This window comes from Pithys albifrons, chromosome 2 (assembly GCF_047495875.1).
Source record: "Pithys albifrons albifrons isolate INPA30051 chromosome 2, PitAlb_v1, whole genome shotgun sequence".
In the NCBI taxonomy this organism is placed as follows: Eukaryota; Metazoa; Chordata; class Aves; order Passeriformes; family Thamnophilidae; genus Pithys; species Pithys albifrons.
In genome coordinates this window covers 54,327,930-54,344,537 of record NC_092459.1, presented here as the reverse complement: position 1 = coordinate 54,344,537, position 16,608 = coordinate 54,327,930, and the positions used below count along the sequence as shown (strand labels likewise).

Sequence of the window (16,608 nt, the reverse complement as noted above, 5' to 3'; positions counted from 1 at the left end):
AGTATAAAGTATTACTGTTTAAAGTTTAAGATGAGACAGCATTTTCATAGGAGATTGTGCAAGGAGAACTTGGAGACTGACAAGCTGGTCCCCCTAGCCTCTCTTGTGGGAAGGTGATGGAACAGCTCATTCTTGAGACCATTTCCCGACACATGAAGGACATCAGGACACCATATTGTCTGTCGACACTGTTTCCCACACAGGGATGGTCCCTCTGAGCATCAGGAAATACTATTTTCTTTTTAATGTCTGGGTAACAGCACCAGTGCAGATTACCCAGGAAGGCTGTAGAATCTCCATTCTTGGATATATTGCCTGGACATGGTCTTGGGCAACCACCTCTGGGTGGCTCTGGGTGAGCAGAGAGATTGGATCAGATTGCCTACAGCAGTCCCTTCCAAACTCAACTGTTCTCTGATTCTCTAGATAAGGGGCCAGCGTATTTTAAATTTGTTATTTATTGGTCTATGTCTCATCAAGTCTTTCTCTAAATTTGGGAGATTGGCTGTTTCCTTTGGGTATGGAAATCTTCACTGAGTTTTCAAAATACATTTACATTGGTCTTCTTTCTAGCTTTTCTTTCATATTGCTGGGTTGCATGAAAAGATATGCCAGATATTAAAGTACTTACAACTTTTCTTACTACAAAATGAGAAACTAGAGCAGTAACTGCACTTCTCATACAAAAGGATTTGGCTTTTAGTTTAACAGGGCCTTTATGTGTGAAGATATATTTTTAATCTCAATATTGCAGGTTGCCCCTCTTATTCGTGTGCCCAAGTTTTGTGATTCACTGCTAGCTTAATTCGTATGTACCTTGATGTCATTTTTTGAAAGCTCTTTTTTGAGAAGTTCTTGTCATCCTCTTGTGACTCTGGATTTATACCTTGACCGAACTCTTCAATCATCTCTCTACCTTCTTGGACTTATCTCATTCTGAGGCTTCAGAAATGACCTTTTGTAACAGCTTCTGTCATTTTCAACATCAGAGCTTTTTCCATTTCTTTGCATTTAATTTGATCTTCCTTTTTGCATGACCATTTAAAATTTTATACGCAGTCTTATGCTAACCTTCCCTTAGGAAGTCCTCAGCTTTCATGCTGGCCATATTCCTTTTGAGCTTTCTGCCCTCATCTTCCTTGAGCTCCTTTTATAGTTGAGTCTGTATAACTTATGTACTTTCACTCATTTGTCTGGCTTCTGTACTGATGCTGTAGTATCTTGTGTTTGTTTGTTGTCCTCAAAGGAGATTTTTTTTTTTTTGATTCACTAGTTGCTCCTATTGTGTAGCTGGAAACTTTAGCTTTTGTCTGTTGAATGAAGTTTTGATAGCTGATATGAAAAGAGATGGATTCTAGAACTAACTTTAAGTAAACTGTATTTTCATCTGTCACCTTGTTTTATGGTTAAACTGTCAAAGTTATAATAGGGTGGCTGGCGTATTTGTTAGGCCTGCTTTATGTTGCTGACGTGATTAGTAGAGGCAAAAGTTGAGCAGTAAACTTATTTCTTCCAAGTCTTTGTTTCAGGGTTTGGGGATTTTTCTCCCCCTGCCATGGAGAGTAGGTTGCAAACTATCCTGGTACTCAATCTGTAGAAAATTTTGTCATTTAATATAATGATGTAGGGCTGTCTTCATTCAGCACTCCTACTGAGTTTAATCATGTTCTTACCCATTACCTTTTAACAGCATATTGTGAGAATGTTTAGGTGAAATGCTAGAGACTGTGATATCTACGTAAGATTTTCTATAAATAAGCACTAGGAAGGTTTTGGAAAAAAGGTGTTGTTTTCAGAAACAGCGTTGTAAGACCACATCTTCATAAATAAAATAAAGCGATTAATGTATTTTTGGAGCTTCTAATTGTGTCGTCAAAGTCACAGAACTTGCTTACTGTTGTTTTAGTTACTATTGGTATAGTTATGGAAATATTTATTAATTTCAAGTACATGATTCCACTCCTCAATCCCCCAGTTATTTATATTGGAGTAGTGTAACTCCTTGTCATCTGTGAAATTGTCAGACATTTGCCCAGTGTGCTGGAGGAATACTAAAGCTATACTGAGGAATACTTAGCCTATTAACTGAAATATGAAGTAGTTTTGCTGTTCTGTGGATGCTGTTACTTGTATATTGATGAAAATCAGTTCATAATTTCACGAAACTGTTGTTTCTCCTCATGGTTTCAGAAATATCTTGCAAACTGAAATGGAAATTGTCTTTGTAGCTTCAGTTATATAAAGTGATGTGCATATTCAGGGATGTTTGCTCTCCGCTGCCTTCCCCATGCCAAGGACAGGTGAAAAACACCTTAAGCAACTGTGACTTTTCACAGCTACCTGTTGTCACCACTCCAGTAAAGAACAGAGAAACTACTTTTCCTTGGAGAACAAGAGGGAATTTAAAGACACTTTTGTTTAGATTATATTTTGTTTCGTTGGAAACTGAAGGACAAGTAGTGTAATAGAGACTCATCTTTTCTCCCCTTCATTTCTTTTCCTTTTTCCATCCTGTTCACTGCTGGTAAAACAGGGAAAGGTTTCCTTTTGCCAATGAATATGAAGCTTTTTGAAACTGGAGGTGTAGAAGCCTTTTCCAGGCCTGTTAATATAGGGAGAGAGGCCAATTTAATAGAAGAAATCTAATAAATGGCATCGTAGACCACATCTAATAGTAAATCTTCATGTTCTCCCAAAATTTGGGCTTAGACTAAATAGTGGGATTCATAGTCATGTCTTACCCTGAAGAGCATGCGAAAGGATGTCCACCTTAGGATTCTTGCATTTTTGATAACTTGTACGTAACTATCAAGTTCCCATAAGCTACTGCATTTTATTAATAAGGAATATGAAAGTCAGAAAATGAAAAAAAAATTATGCATAGATCAGACGTGATTATGAGCTGTTTAGCATTCTTTTCCTTCTTCTCCTGGGTTATAGCACTCCTTAATGGCTACTGGGATTGGTTTTTAATGTCAAGGTGATTTATAGCATGTAATGGAGGAGTTTTAGTCCACTTCCTCTTCAGGAAAAATTATAATTACAGGACTATTTAATTTAGTTGACTGTTCTAACAGCACTAACAAAAGGCCTACAATGGAAATAGAATAAATTTATGAATAATCAGCTATATTTCCTATTAAGTCACTGGTGTTTACATTCCATTGATGCTAGTGGATAAGACTTGGAGTTCCATGTTCAAGTTACTAAGCTAAGAGAGTGATTAAAACTTAGTGAGAAAAGACTAGAAAAAAATTTTGGAAATCTTTGTAGATAATTGAGTTTATGTGACTTTTACTGGTAGTACCTGTAATCAGTTGTTTTATGTACAGTGAATTCTAATACTATAAGATACCACTGAAGAAGATATTCTTAGTATTTAGTATGACTTCTCCCTGTGGTGAAGGAGAATCTGTAGTTTTCCTGATGTGCAGCTCTTTTCATGGTCATTTTTTGTCATTAAATAGGGCCTCTGACCTTCTGCCTTTTTACATGCCTTGAGCTGTTTCAGTGTTACATTTCAGTAGGTAGTACTTAACACAAACCTTTTATCCATAAGTCATTAAAATTTATTCTCAAGCTCCATTAACAGCAATTCATAGTATATTCTTAATAGGTGTCTGAATGCTCTGCAGTCAAGGTATTTTGAAAAGTCTACAACAGAAATAATGTAGTGCCTTTAGAAGATGAAAACATCCTGTACTTCAAGGTGTACTGTAGTACAAACAGGTAAATTAATATAGTAAGTGAGCAATTTTTTTTAAAAGTGGAACTTGTTCCTGGATATATATGACTGAAGAGAAACTTCCTATAGCACCTTTATGTTTTTCAACCTTTGAATTCACCAATAAATGTGAGGAAAAAAAATCACAGGAATTTTACCTGACATCCCAAATTAACATAATTTTATACTGCATTCTTACCATGGAACTATCTACTTTGATAGATTTAGACCTAGTCACTATGCTTTTACAGCAGGTGGTGGTGAAAAATAAAAGCATGCTTTTGAATAACAGGAGTAAATTGTTGTAACTAGTCATTTGAGCTGAATTAGTAAGAGTATTTCATCCCTGATGTGACACCATTATACATGGAGGCCCCAAAAGAAACCATTGGTGACTGAGTCCTGTGTGCAGGAGAAGTTGTGCTGACAGAAATTTGTTGTATGCCTGTAGTAAAACTCTTCTCTCATGCTAGTGGTTTGGGGGTTTTTTGATTTCTCCTGTATTGGTGATCTGTTTGTTCATAGTAGATGAGCTTCTGAGCTTATAACCAGCTCCTTAAAATGAAATTCAAGATATTCCTAGTGTGTTTTTGTTTAACACCAAGAGTAGTCAGATGCAAAAAGATCTTAGAAATAAATTAAGCTTCCGTTCTTTCAGCTGTCCTTCTATAGATGTTATTCTATGGCCAAAGAAACCCTTTGCAATGCTAGTATGTTGTAGAACTCAATAATGAAGAACACTTCTAAAATCTAAATATGAAAACTGGCACACAGAATTTTTGAGTGATATTTGGGAATAGTGTCTTATCTAGAAACCAGTAGACCTTCAGTGCAGCATCCCTGTAATGTTATTCATAATAAATGTTATGGGTAGCCTATATTGAATTTATTATTGTGCAACTGAGTGTTTCTATTCTAAATAGTAGGACTGACATAATCTCTAGGAAGTGTAGTTGAGAATATTGGAAGTGTTAGATAAAAATCAGTAATTCAAATCCAGAATCATATTTACTTTCCGTCCTGAGCTGATGAGCTGGGAGGCCACAGTCAAATTGTACTGGTCACCCATTTTTCAGTGGGATTCACTGACACATGCTTTTCCTAGTCTAAAGCTTATTTATATTTCAGCCTGATGGGGAAAAGACCTATTTAACTCTTTTTTCCTGGGTTGATAAAAAAGAGGTAGAATAAATGAAAATCATAGGGCAGTACTGAGTGTTGCTGCTAAAGAAATATGTTAGTGTTTTTAAAAAATGTAATTTGTCTTTAAATTCAAGGGTATTAAAATAACTTTCTATGGGTATATTACATTCTTGTGGCAAGGTTTTGGTGGCTGAGGAGTGACAGGTTTGGCTTCTGCGAAGAACTGCTAGAAGCTTCCCCTGATGGAGCCAATGCCAGATGGCTCCAAAATGGAGCTGCTGCTGGCTATGACTGAGACAGTCAGTGATGGTGGTAGCATCTCTGGAATAACAGATTTAAGAAGGGGAAAAACAGATTTAAGAAGGGGCAGCTGAGGAGTGGAGGGAGAATATGTGAGAGCAACAACTCTGCGGACCCCAAGGTCAGTGAAGAAGGAGGAGGAGTTGCTCCAGGTGCCAGAGCAGATATTGCAGCCTGTGGCAAACAGACTGTCCCCCTGCAATCCACAGAGGGTTGTGGTGGAGCAGAGATATACCTGGAGCCCCTGGAGAACCTCACACCAAAGAAGGGATATGCCCTAAGGAGGCTGTGACCTCATGGGGAAATCCTGGCAGGACTTGTTGACCCATGGAGAGAGGAGCCAGGTTTACTGTGGGACTTGTGATCCTGTTGGGGACCCACAGCTGCATCAGTTTGTGAAAAACTACAGTGCGTGGGAAGAACTCATACTGTAGAAGCTGGTGGAGGACTGGCTTCCAGGGGAGGCATCCCAGGCTGGAGAAGGGGAAGGGTGTGAGGAGTCCTGCCCCTGAGGAGGAAAGAAAGGGAGAGAAAACAAGTAATGAACTGATCACAACCCCCATTCTCGATCCCTCTGTGCCACTGAGGGCAAGGTAGTAGAGGAGATCAGATGTACAGTTAAACTGGGGAAAAAGTAAGGAGTGGGGAAGGGGTTTTTTTTTCAAGATTTTTTTATTATTTCTCATTACTCCATTCTGATTTGACTGTTAATAAATTAGGTAAAGTCTGGTTTGCCTGTGATGGTAATTGGTGTGTTATCTTTCCCTGTCTTTATCTCGACCCACAGGTCTTAATATTTTTCTTTCCCCTAAGAAGGGGAGTGATAGAGCAGCTTTGGTGGACACATGGTGTCCAGCCAGGGTCAACACACCACAAATAGATAGGTAAAACCTTGACTATATGAGCTGTATTAAATTTAGTTTAATTTTGGGGATTTTAAGATTAATTTTAAGATTAAATTTAGATTAGTCTTGATGACCTTGTTATTTAGTGGAGCTTTAATTTATTTTCCAAGAGTTCAGTGTGGGATATTAATCTTTCTTTATATAATGAACATTTAAGATTCATTATCTTTTATAAATGAAAATGGACATGTAGGCAGGAAATTTTTTGAGGCTAATATGATTTATCGTTTTACCTTTTAGAAGGACGTTGAAGAAGAATGTGTGAGTTCTAGTTCTGTCTAAGCTGAAGTTGATAACCTTGTGAAACTTGTGGGAAGAGATAATGGATACAATGAATTGTTGATTTCCTTGGCTTCTGTGGAATGTTCAGCAACTGAACAAAGTTGATTGACCCAAAATACAATCAACAGTTTGACAATATAATCATAGACTCTTAAAATTCTTTCTGTCTTCCTAGCTTACCATTCCACCTGTTGATGGGGTGTTCATTTCTGATGGACTCCCTGATTTTTCTTTTTGTTTGTCTTTGATTTTTGAGAGTGACTTGATGACTGCTGCAGGTGTAGCAGATCATGGGTCTGGTTGTTGGTGCCCCATCCAGCTCTTCTGGGCCTTGTCCTGATGGCACTGTTGCTTCAAGGGAGAAGATGCTGCTGGCTGCCTTGCATCCCAGTCCCTAGGCTCACTTCAGGCTGTTGAGGTCAGACCAGTCTGGTGTATTGCTGCTGCTGCCACCTTTTTCAGAAACATGTTAGAAATCTAAGTGAAGTGTGGATTTAGGTATTGCAAGGTCCAAGGGCATTTGAATGTCAGCACTGTGTACTTCCAACCAGGAGACGGAGTAGAGGTGCACAAATCACTGTGGTATCATGTGTGCGTTGATAGGTATGAACAAATGTCAGTGGCAGGGTAGTATTGAAGATAAATTTCAGGTTATATCAGCTGTAGCTAAAGGAATGTTGTGGTGATATGTGGTGGGACAGTGGTTGATAGTAAAGTATCTTTTTATTGTGTTTTTGAGGAAGTTACAAATGGCTTAGTAGGAGATTAGTAGGAGCTTAGTCAAAATGTTAGGCAACAAATATGAGTGGGTATTTGAGTTCAGCTGCTGTACTTCATTGGGAGGTAGTAAACATTCATCAAGCTGATCCACTTTCTTGCCTGAACAGCACTGTTACATTATTGTGAAGAGTGGCATGAGTAGCTGAGTTAGGTGCTAGTAAGTCCTGACCTATGGTGTACTTTTGTCAGACGTGATTTTTTGTTTGAGTGGTGAAAGATTGATTTAAAAGGTATACAGTTTTGAACAAATGACTGGAAACAAAATACATCACTGCAGGTTTCACTCACCCACCATCTCTTCTCCTTGTGTTTTCCATACAGCATGTTAGACTAGGTTTATCTCTTAGAGCCTAAAGTTACCGAAATAGCACACAGGCAAATGACTGTTGAAACAGCAAAAGGGATGTCTAAATTTGCTTCTGTTTTAAGTCATAAGGAGTTGTCTGCAGGGGGTTTGAAATGCTTGGTCTTACTTGTGTTATACTGAATAAATCTCTACAGCATTGACCGTTAACTTAGTTGCCTTGAAGTGTCTGGATACGTTGGTAAGAGGAGGTGGTGTGCTTCATGAAAGGAAGGAAGCCTTTGGTTTAAGCAGTTGTTACAGTGTCGATTTTGTGGTGGTTTGACAATTTGTATTGATAAACTTTCTCATGAGCATGTGATAAATGCACACTCTGCTTGTTCTGTGGATGCAGCCATGATGTGCACCCAAGGGTTTTGGATTGCTTGCTGTGTATTAACAGGCATGTTGTTATTGCTAATCAGAACCCTCATAACTAAAATTAATAGTGGGTACAAAGACAAGCAATTAAGGACATTCATCTTCCAGATGAGTCTAAAAGATTCATTGGTAGTTTGAATTTATATACTGAGGGCACTTAAACCATTAAAAAGGGTAATGGGTGCCCTGCAGGCATGTGCTTCAAAGCCATATGTCATTTTGGTGCTGGGACAGCAGACTGATAACTTCCCGTTGGGCGAAACTGCTTTTCATTTATCAATTAAGTGTTGAAGGAAAAGTACTTTTTTTTTTTGCTCTTGAGTGATCATAGAAGTGTATTATAGTTAAATCAAAAGCCAAGATTTATTTTCTAAGACTTTTTGGCTTTCTCATAATAGATGTTAATTAGAAAAGTCTCTGGTAACAGAGGGCACTGAAGTTGAAACTTTGAAGAGTATAAATGTTTCTTTGAAGCACAAATATTTATCTTCTTGTGCCTTGCATTTTTGATAGTGACCGTGATGTAGTAACTAATTTAGTACAGATTATGAAATGTTGGGGCTTTTTCTGTTGTTGTCGATGCTATGCTTATGTTGTCACAAGGTGATATTTGAGCAAGTTTTGTTAACTCAGATATGAATATGAAACTTTAAGGTTTTACAGTACAAGGCTTTAGCACAAATTTTGCTACAGAGTAGAATTTTTGTTCTGTCTTGGTGTGCTTGCCAGCTGAAACAGTGATTAACAAGTAGTTTGGTAGTGTATCTGGGAGTGGTTTTTGGTGATGTAGGATGAGCTAAAACTTAGTTTTGTCATTCATTGAAAATGACAAAAACTAATGCAGATTTGTGGGAACTATTTGAGTTGTCCCTAATTGAGGATGAAGCAGTCTCGGTGTGGGACACAGTGTAGATGTGCTTATGAAATCTAGTGAAATAAACTTTCCCTTCCCTAAATATGAACACTGTTTGTGCAAACTCTTTGCCTGTTATGTTATATTTTAATAATCTGTTTTGGATAGGTTAAAAATATTTTTTTTACTCAATTTGGTGGCACACATACCCATTCCTCTTTGCTTTTTTCTGTGGCCTTTCTTCTGTACAAGACCGTGTTTGTCTTGTACAGCGGGCAGAAATGTGCACAGGTTGTAGTTCCTGATTGCCCTCAATGTCTCCTTTCCCACCTCCAGAGTGTAGTGTGAGCTGGTGAGAGCCTGGCAGGCATGTGAGGTTGTTGGTGGCTGGTGTCATGGTGGTGACTCATCTTACACTGATACTACAAAGTCAGTGCAAACACCTCTGTTATTCTAGAAGTGTCTTAACAAAATGAATTTTTGTTGTGATGAGAGCTGTTAATTGAATTTATATGCCAGAACTACTGAGGACAGGAAGAAGAAGATGCAAGAAGTATCTCCCTTGATTTCCAAGAATTCTATATGATCTAATTCTCGAGTTCTTATATAACTTCTTTTCTGGATTAAAAATACTGCCTAAATAATGCTGAATATACTGTGTTTTCTCTTTCACTTTCTTTTGCTATTGCCTTTTGTTTTTGAACAGGAGGAGCAAAGTCAAGGGCTGTGTGTCATGCATATAGAGATAACAGCTGCTGCAGAATTGTGTGCATGATATCTGTATTTTCTCAGCTTTATGCTCTGCTTTTGCTTGGACCAGGCTCTTTTGATTCCTTTGTTTCTTTCTTCTCAAACCTTGATCTATTTTGTGATCATCATGCTTTCTTCTCTTTCTTTTCCCCAGCCTACTTAATGGCCTTGAGTTAAGAATACAATAAAAAATTTAATGAATGAGACAGGGCAGACATTACTGTGTTACATGGAATTTTTTTTCCTCTCATCGTTTACATTCCTCCCATTCTTCTTTCTTTCTGTCACTTCTCCTCACAGCTTTTGTTTGTAAGGTTTTCTTATCCATTATTTGTGTGACCCTGAAAAAATGCCTTGTTCCTTATGCTGGATTGATTTGGTAAAGCAAGATTATTCGTTCTGCAGTAATTATTAAATTTCTAAGTAATTTTAATTATTCTGTCTCACTGTTTTGGGCATAGTATTTATCCTTGTTGTTGGTGTTTGGACTGCTTATGCTTTCAGTGCATCAGAGTTTTTGATTTTCATCTTTAATTTTTGAGCCTGCCATTATTTTTGGTTTCCCATGTGGTTTAGCTAATGTATTGCTTTTTGTCACTAGGACACTGGAATAGGTTTCACTTTGACCTGTGACTTTAGGCTGCCCTGACAGAAGGTGCACTTGAGGGAAACTGGTTGCATAAAGTAGTGATGTATTTACAGCAGAGAGTGGAACACTGTTGGATGAGCTGCTTGCAGTTTTTAGCTTTGCACAGGCAAGCCTATGAACTGTGGCACAGACTGTGTGGGCACTGTAGTGGTATTGAGCCTGGGAGGAACACCTCTGCTTGACTCTTGGAAGATCTTTGCTTTTATATAAACTAATAACAAATTTCTTCTCTAGGGGGATGCACGTTCGATGATGGTCCTGGGCCCTGTGACTACCACCAAGACTTGTACGATGATTTCGACTGGGTACATGTCAGTGCTCAAGAGCCTCACTATTTGCCACCTGAGATGCCTCAAGGTGAGAAACCCCACAGATACTGAAGGGATAAGTTTGTTAGGAAACTCAGAGCCCCAGTGAATGTGGCCTCAAGGCCATACTCTGTGATCTCCACTTGAACTATGATAATGGAGGTAATAAAAAGAAACAAAGGTAATAAATATAACAGTCTTAGTAATTGAGAAGCCTTCTTAGATCAAATCCCCCATTAAAGTTTGGGGGGCATAGGGAAGAGAGAAAGGAAGCCATAACCTTCTCTTTATTCTGTATGGAATTCCTGTTGCTTTTTATGTGACAGCTAATGTATTGATTCCATTATTGAGGTAGGCATTAGAAGAAATGGTGAAATAAGGGATACATGCAAAAAAACCATACACTGATTCCTTTCTTCCCTTCCCCCCTCAATCTTTTATCATCTAAAGGTAATCAGAAAAGCTTTGATTTATGGAAATATTGCTGTTGTTAATTACTATTTAGGACAGGTAATGAATAACTGAAGAGGTACAGCCTACATGACCTTGCCTGCTCACCTTTGATGAACAGCTTAATCGGCGCTTCCCAGACAGCATGATATGCTGAGAGAATGAAAGCATTTGAAATTCAGCTACATTTTCCAATTAATAATACATTAAGTAATTAATCATGCAGAGGAGGAAAAAAGGTCATGGCTATTTTATTTGTATCTAAAAGGTTTTGTGAAGTGAGGTATGTGTGGAGAAGGATTGGGAAATGTTACCACACAGACGTAACCTCACCTCTGCACCATTCCTTCCCCTGTTTTTTATATATTATTGTACATAATTAATGGTAGTTGATCTATGTAATTTTACTTCTTAACTGCCGTCTAGCTGGGTTCACCCTGCTTCGGAGTGACTGATATGAGCAGCTGTTACCATGTCAGGTTTCTTGCAAAACAGGTAAATTGAGCAAGATCCACAATTTATTTAATAGACTTCTTGGTACTTCAGGTTTGTATAAGGAAGAATAAATTTAAAGCCAGAAGCCTCAGCATTCATGATGGTCCTACATTAAAAAAATCAAAACAGGATCTTCCCTGGAAAGGCCAAAATTAGTTACTTTTCAGTTTGCACTTTTCAGAGTCTACATGGTTTGTTATAAAAGTTTGGGGTATCTTAATTTTGATGGAAGCACCATTTTGTAAAAAACATGTGGTATTCTCAGACCTTGATGCACCTTGTATAGGAAGAAGGGCCATTTGAAAAATTGTGTTTTGAATGAATCTAAATGACAAGGTAGCTTCTTCTTGCTTATCCCAAATAACATACCTGTCATCCTTAGGCAGTTTTCAGAGTTAAATGACCCAGTGCTCTCTGACATGTGATTTCTGTTCAGTTCTGCTATAGATTCTTTTTCTCTGAAGTTAGCATGTGGATGCTTTCAGAAGAAGTTCTTTTTCTCATCTGTATGAGAAATTGTGGCTGCTCAATAAAATCAAGCAGAAGAAAGGAATGTTTCAGAAAGAGTCCAAAACATAAACAGAACAAGCTCTGATCATTACTTTTTTCCCCCTCTGGTTAGAATGGTAGACTTCTTGTGCCACTGTTGGTAAGTTTGATGTTTAAAGTTTTGAGCAGTCTGATTTGGTAAGCTGCCCTGAAGGAGTTCACAGTCTCCAGATTCTGAAGATCTATGCCATATCCAAATATTTAAGTTAATTTGTGTTTGAAGTAGCATGGCTTTAAATTAAGTCTAAAAAGGTTAACATGGTTCTAAAATGAGTGCTGAATTCCTCTGGTGGATCTGCAGGAAATGGAACAGCAAGAGGTTCAGGCAAAAGCAAAAGGGAAATAACTATGTGCAGTCATCTGCTGTGCAGGGTTTAACATTGCTGATCCTTCCTGATTACCATTGAAACTGTAGGTTTGAAAGCATTCTACTGCTCATAAAGAAGTTATCCAAGTACAATAAGATATGGAATGAAGGTATAGGTAAAATTATAGGTATAGTATTTTAGGTATAGGTAAAATTAAACTACTTCTGTTTTCACTTTGAAAATTGTTGTGTTTTATAACACCTAGAAGCCAGGGGTCTCATAGGGACCACTTTTTCAGTCAGTGAATGAGAGCAGAGAAGGGGTACCCTGAAAAACTAAACAAGGAGACTAAAGTCCAAGGTAGGGGCTGTTTTCTTTGAATCTCTTTCTCTCAGGCTCTATAATCCTTCAGCCAGGCACACAGCTCCTATATGCATGTGCTGGCATCCTCTATATGGACATCCTCTGCAGTGTTTGGAGCCCTTGTCTTTTACATCTCTTTGGAATACAATGCGATGAGGACTTCTGGTGTAGATTTTTCTTGGGAGGAGCACTGTGTTACCACTGTGATGAAAAGGTAATACTAGTACAATGAGTATGCAGCTTTCAGGGCTCTAACTCTACCAGATTCACACAGAACCATTGTAGTTATAGAGGATTATACTCAATTTTCAAATGGCAATTTTTAGTCTTCAGTACATTCAGAAAATCTTATTAAAAACAAAACCCAAACAAGAAAAGACCCTAGAATAAAAAGAGTATGAGAAGAAAAAGACACATAAAAAATAGGAGCAGGGAAAAAAATTAAAATTGCTAATGTTTTACCAAGTGCTAAATTGACAAGTGCTAATGTTTTATTTTTGATTCAAAGGGAGATAGTGGTTTAAATCAATGTTGTACTTTGAAGAGAAATGATAAATCATGGGAAATTTCAAACCTAATAACATGTGTTTCAGAGTGCTATGAAAATATGAATACTCGTCCTAATGGAAAACATTTTGCAGGTATAGCAATCGCAAATGCTATTGGTAAAGCAAGTGTAATTACCTCTGAGTAATTAACACAACTTCAGATTTTTTTCAGTCTGACCTACATGGTATTTCTCAAGCTGTGAGCAGAGGCAAAAGCCACTCATCTTCTGTTATGGGAAAAATAAATGCAGTATATAATAATTAATTTGAAAATAAAGTGAACACTTAGAGCATATGCTTGTGTACAGCTTTAAATACCAACTTGTAAATTGTCTGAACTGCAGCTTGCACGATAAAACCTTTGGATTACTTATTAAGACCATGGAAAACACCTGATGTCCAACATTAGCTTTCTAAGAGCATGTAAAAGTGACTCGGTGAGATCAAGCTAAATGTCTGCTGCTTTTGAGTGTAGCCATTAGCAGTTGCCTAGGGAAGAGTGCAGAGGTAGGACAAATGAGTGCTGATTGTGTCCTGACTGCTCTCCTACTTTTCAGCTGTTTGGCATTTAGGAAGGTTCACAACTAGAAACAGTCTTTATTAGTGATGTTCTCAGTGAATTTATGGTTTTGCCCTGTCAGCCTTGTCTTGCTGTGTGTGGGCTCCTTGAAACTTTCTAGTATCTTCTGTGTCCTAAAGCGGAGTGCCAGGTTTTGTTATGACACATGGGGAGATGCAGCTCTTCTTACTTGTCATGAACTTGACATGACTTCTGTTTGATACATGCTGGCCTTTTGGAAGGAAATGGGCAAAGCTGAGTGCTAACCATCTTCTTCAACCCATTCAGGTCTTTTAAAATACCTTTTAAATAAAATACCCACCCTTGTCCAGACATTATTCTAGGTCTAGTTGTCCAAGACTGAGTTGTTCCATTTCTGAAAATGGTTCTACAACTGTGGATTTGCATTTTGTATGAGGCAAGGTTAGTAACCAAGTGTTTTATTTTTCTAGACATGGTGACAAAAAGGAAGTCCAAGCATTTACCTGGTGGTCTTTGTACCTCTCAAGAAAAGCATGTTCTAGATATTGAAATAAACCCTTGAGAGCATGTATTATGTTTTCATATGTATGATTTTTATACATTATACTATACAAGATATAAATTAGAGAATACTATTAAGATTAAATCAAATTTTGTCTATGGATATTTTCCAGTTATTTTAGGGGATTATTCACTGTGTGCAGATGACTTAGTTTTGCACAAGACAAAGTAGATAATAGTGCTTTCTTATAGTGCTGGAGATGTGCAAAGGGGGATTTTATCCATATTAGTAACATGTTTAGTGATGGTTTTACCCATAGACATAGAAGATAGTTTATTTACCCTATTTGGTTTACCTGTTAAAAGCAAAATTATTCTGAGGCTATGTGAGGTCAGGGCATGAGAGCCTGTAATGGATTATGTGATGGCGAGCCACTTAATGAAGGGCTTTTTTAATGTAAGAGCTTATTACCCTCCTGGTTACAAATGCATTTGGAAGAATGTCTAAATTATAGTGGACAATACTGATGTGCTGAGATGGACCTCTTGTTTCTCATCTCTCAGATGGATAACATGCCTGGATTGGATGTGTGCTATTTATTTTTAATTGCTTTTCTAGAAATCTGAGAAAACTAAAGTAACAACAGTGGGGAAAGATTTAGTTGCACTTGTCATCTAGCATAAGTAAAGGGGAACAGTTTAAATTTTGAAAGATGTTCCATAGTATTATAGTGTTTTGCAAATGCAAATCTCATTTGAAGAGTATTGCAGAAGCAATTTTTTTACTTTGCAGAAATTATATGATCTTACATGGTGCCCCATTAAAGAATAAACCTAAACTCCAAGAAATAGGAAAAGAAACAAAACAGTCCTGAAAAGTAGAACATTATATATTCTGGTTTTGCCTGATGTATTGGGTTCCCCGGTAGAAGACTGCACAGTTATTTCAGAATAGAGAAAGTATATGGTGACAGGTACTAGAGATAGGAGGAAGTGTGTTGACAAGTAACCTTAGGCTGCACTTCATGGTAATTTCTTTTTTATGGGTTTTAGGTAGAATGTCTGACTGCTCATTACCACATCCTGTCATTCCCAGAGGCATGCTCATGTTTCTGTCTTCTCCCAGTTGCTCTGATGTGCATGTGGTTGTGAACTCGTGTGGATTGAAAATAATAACCTGGGGGAAAAAAAGAAAGTATGCAGCATGGGTCAGTTTGTTAGCCCAATTAGTTCATTGTGCAGCTGTAAAAAGATTTATGCTCCTGCAGCTGATGAGGACCTTGGAGCTGGTGACATGGGTGGGTACAGGGGCTGTGTAAACCTCTAGGGCATCTAAAAGAAATATAAAAATTACACCCATAGATTTACATGCAACTTTAATGTTCCCGTACAAATAGCGTTGAGTATTTGTTGTGATCTGAAAGGTCAGTTGTGCTCTGTTTAAGTTCTGCCTTGTACAGAAAGGAAATAACTTTTGTGTCACCTGCATGACCCAAAATGAATTTCAGCGCAGACCAGTGTAAGTATTTATGAAATGTATAAATGAGAGAGGGGAGCCAGAAGGTCACAAAATTTGTGTTTTAATATAGATTTCATATGAATGTAACTCAGAAAGGAACACTGTAATGTAAAGGTCATATAGATGAGACTTTTGGCCTTTTATTCCACTTAAACCTGAATTTTTTTCCTGTAAAAATGAATCCACCAACCTATGAATAAATTTAAATTACGTGGATGTGGATGTGCATGGGTACAGTCAGACAAAAGCTAGCTGGGAAACAGTATGTCTCTTGAGAGATGAGAAAGTTGGAGAGGTCAGCAGCAGGAGAGTCCTCACCATGTCCTGGGTTAGTGAGCTCTTCTACAGTGATGCTGCTCTATATGTGATACGTCAGCTTGCTGTTTTGTGCTACAAAAGGGTAAAGTTTAAGCACAGTGCTTTCTGGGTACCTTTATTTTAATAGACAGGCAAACAAAGTTTACCAGTCCATGGAGCAGTTGAAAATTGAATTTTCAAGATTTTGCTGCTCTATGACTTGTATTGTTGCTGTAAAGATCAGAGAAACTATGCAAGGGAATTTGTTGACTAGTCCATAGATTAGCAAATGCAGTTTAGGAAGGTAGTAGTTTCAAAACTACTCAGGCTGCTAAAAAGATTTTTATGTCTCTCCTCCTTTCTTTATGTTTTGTTTAAGGTGACTGAGAATTTTTTTTTCATTAGACATTTAAGTTTTCATACACTCTTTCACCCCAAAAGTTGACTGATATTTATTTTGTGTCTTGTTTAACTTGTCAATGTACTGCAGAGCTGAATTTATTAGAAGTACTTCTATGATCAGAGAAACATATTTTACTGCTTTTCTTGATCAATAAGCCTTTTGGTTGGTTTTTTGTCTACATTATTTGCCAGTAGCATCTTTAACGAAAGGACATCT

General features: G+C 37.7%; 1 protein-coding gene across 9 annotated transcripts in view; it reads left to right on the top strand.

The window, feature by feature from the left end:
- Positions 1-16,608, top strand: part of PTPRK (protein tyrosine phosphatase receptor type K) — a 415,886-nt gene that overhangs the window by 73,972 nt on the left and 325,306 nt on the right. For all 9 annotated transcript variants that reach the window (XM_071549052.1, XM_071549044.1, XM_071549051.1 and 6 more), the window contains exon 2: positions 10,345-10,467. In XM_071549052.1, coding sequence (XP_071405153.1) covers positions 10,345-10,467 — 123 coding nt within the window. The remainder of the gene's footprint in view (positions 1-10,344; positions 10,468-16,608) is intronic.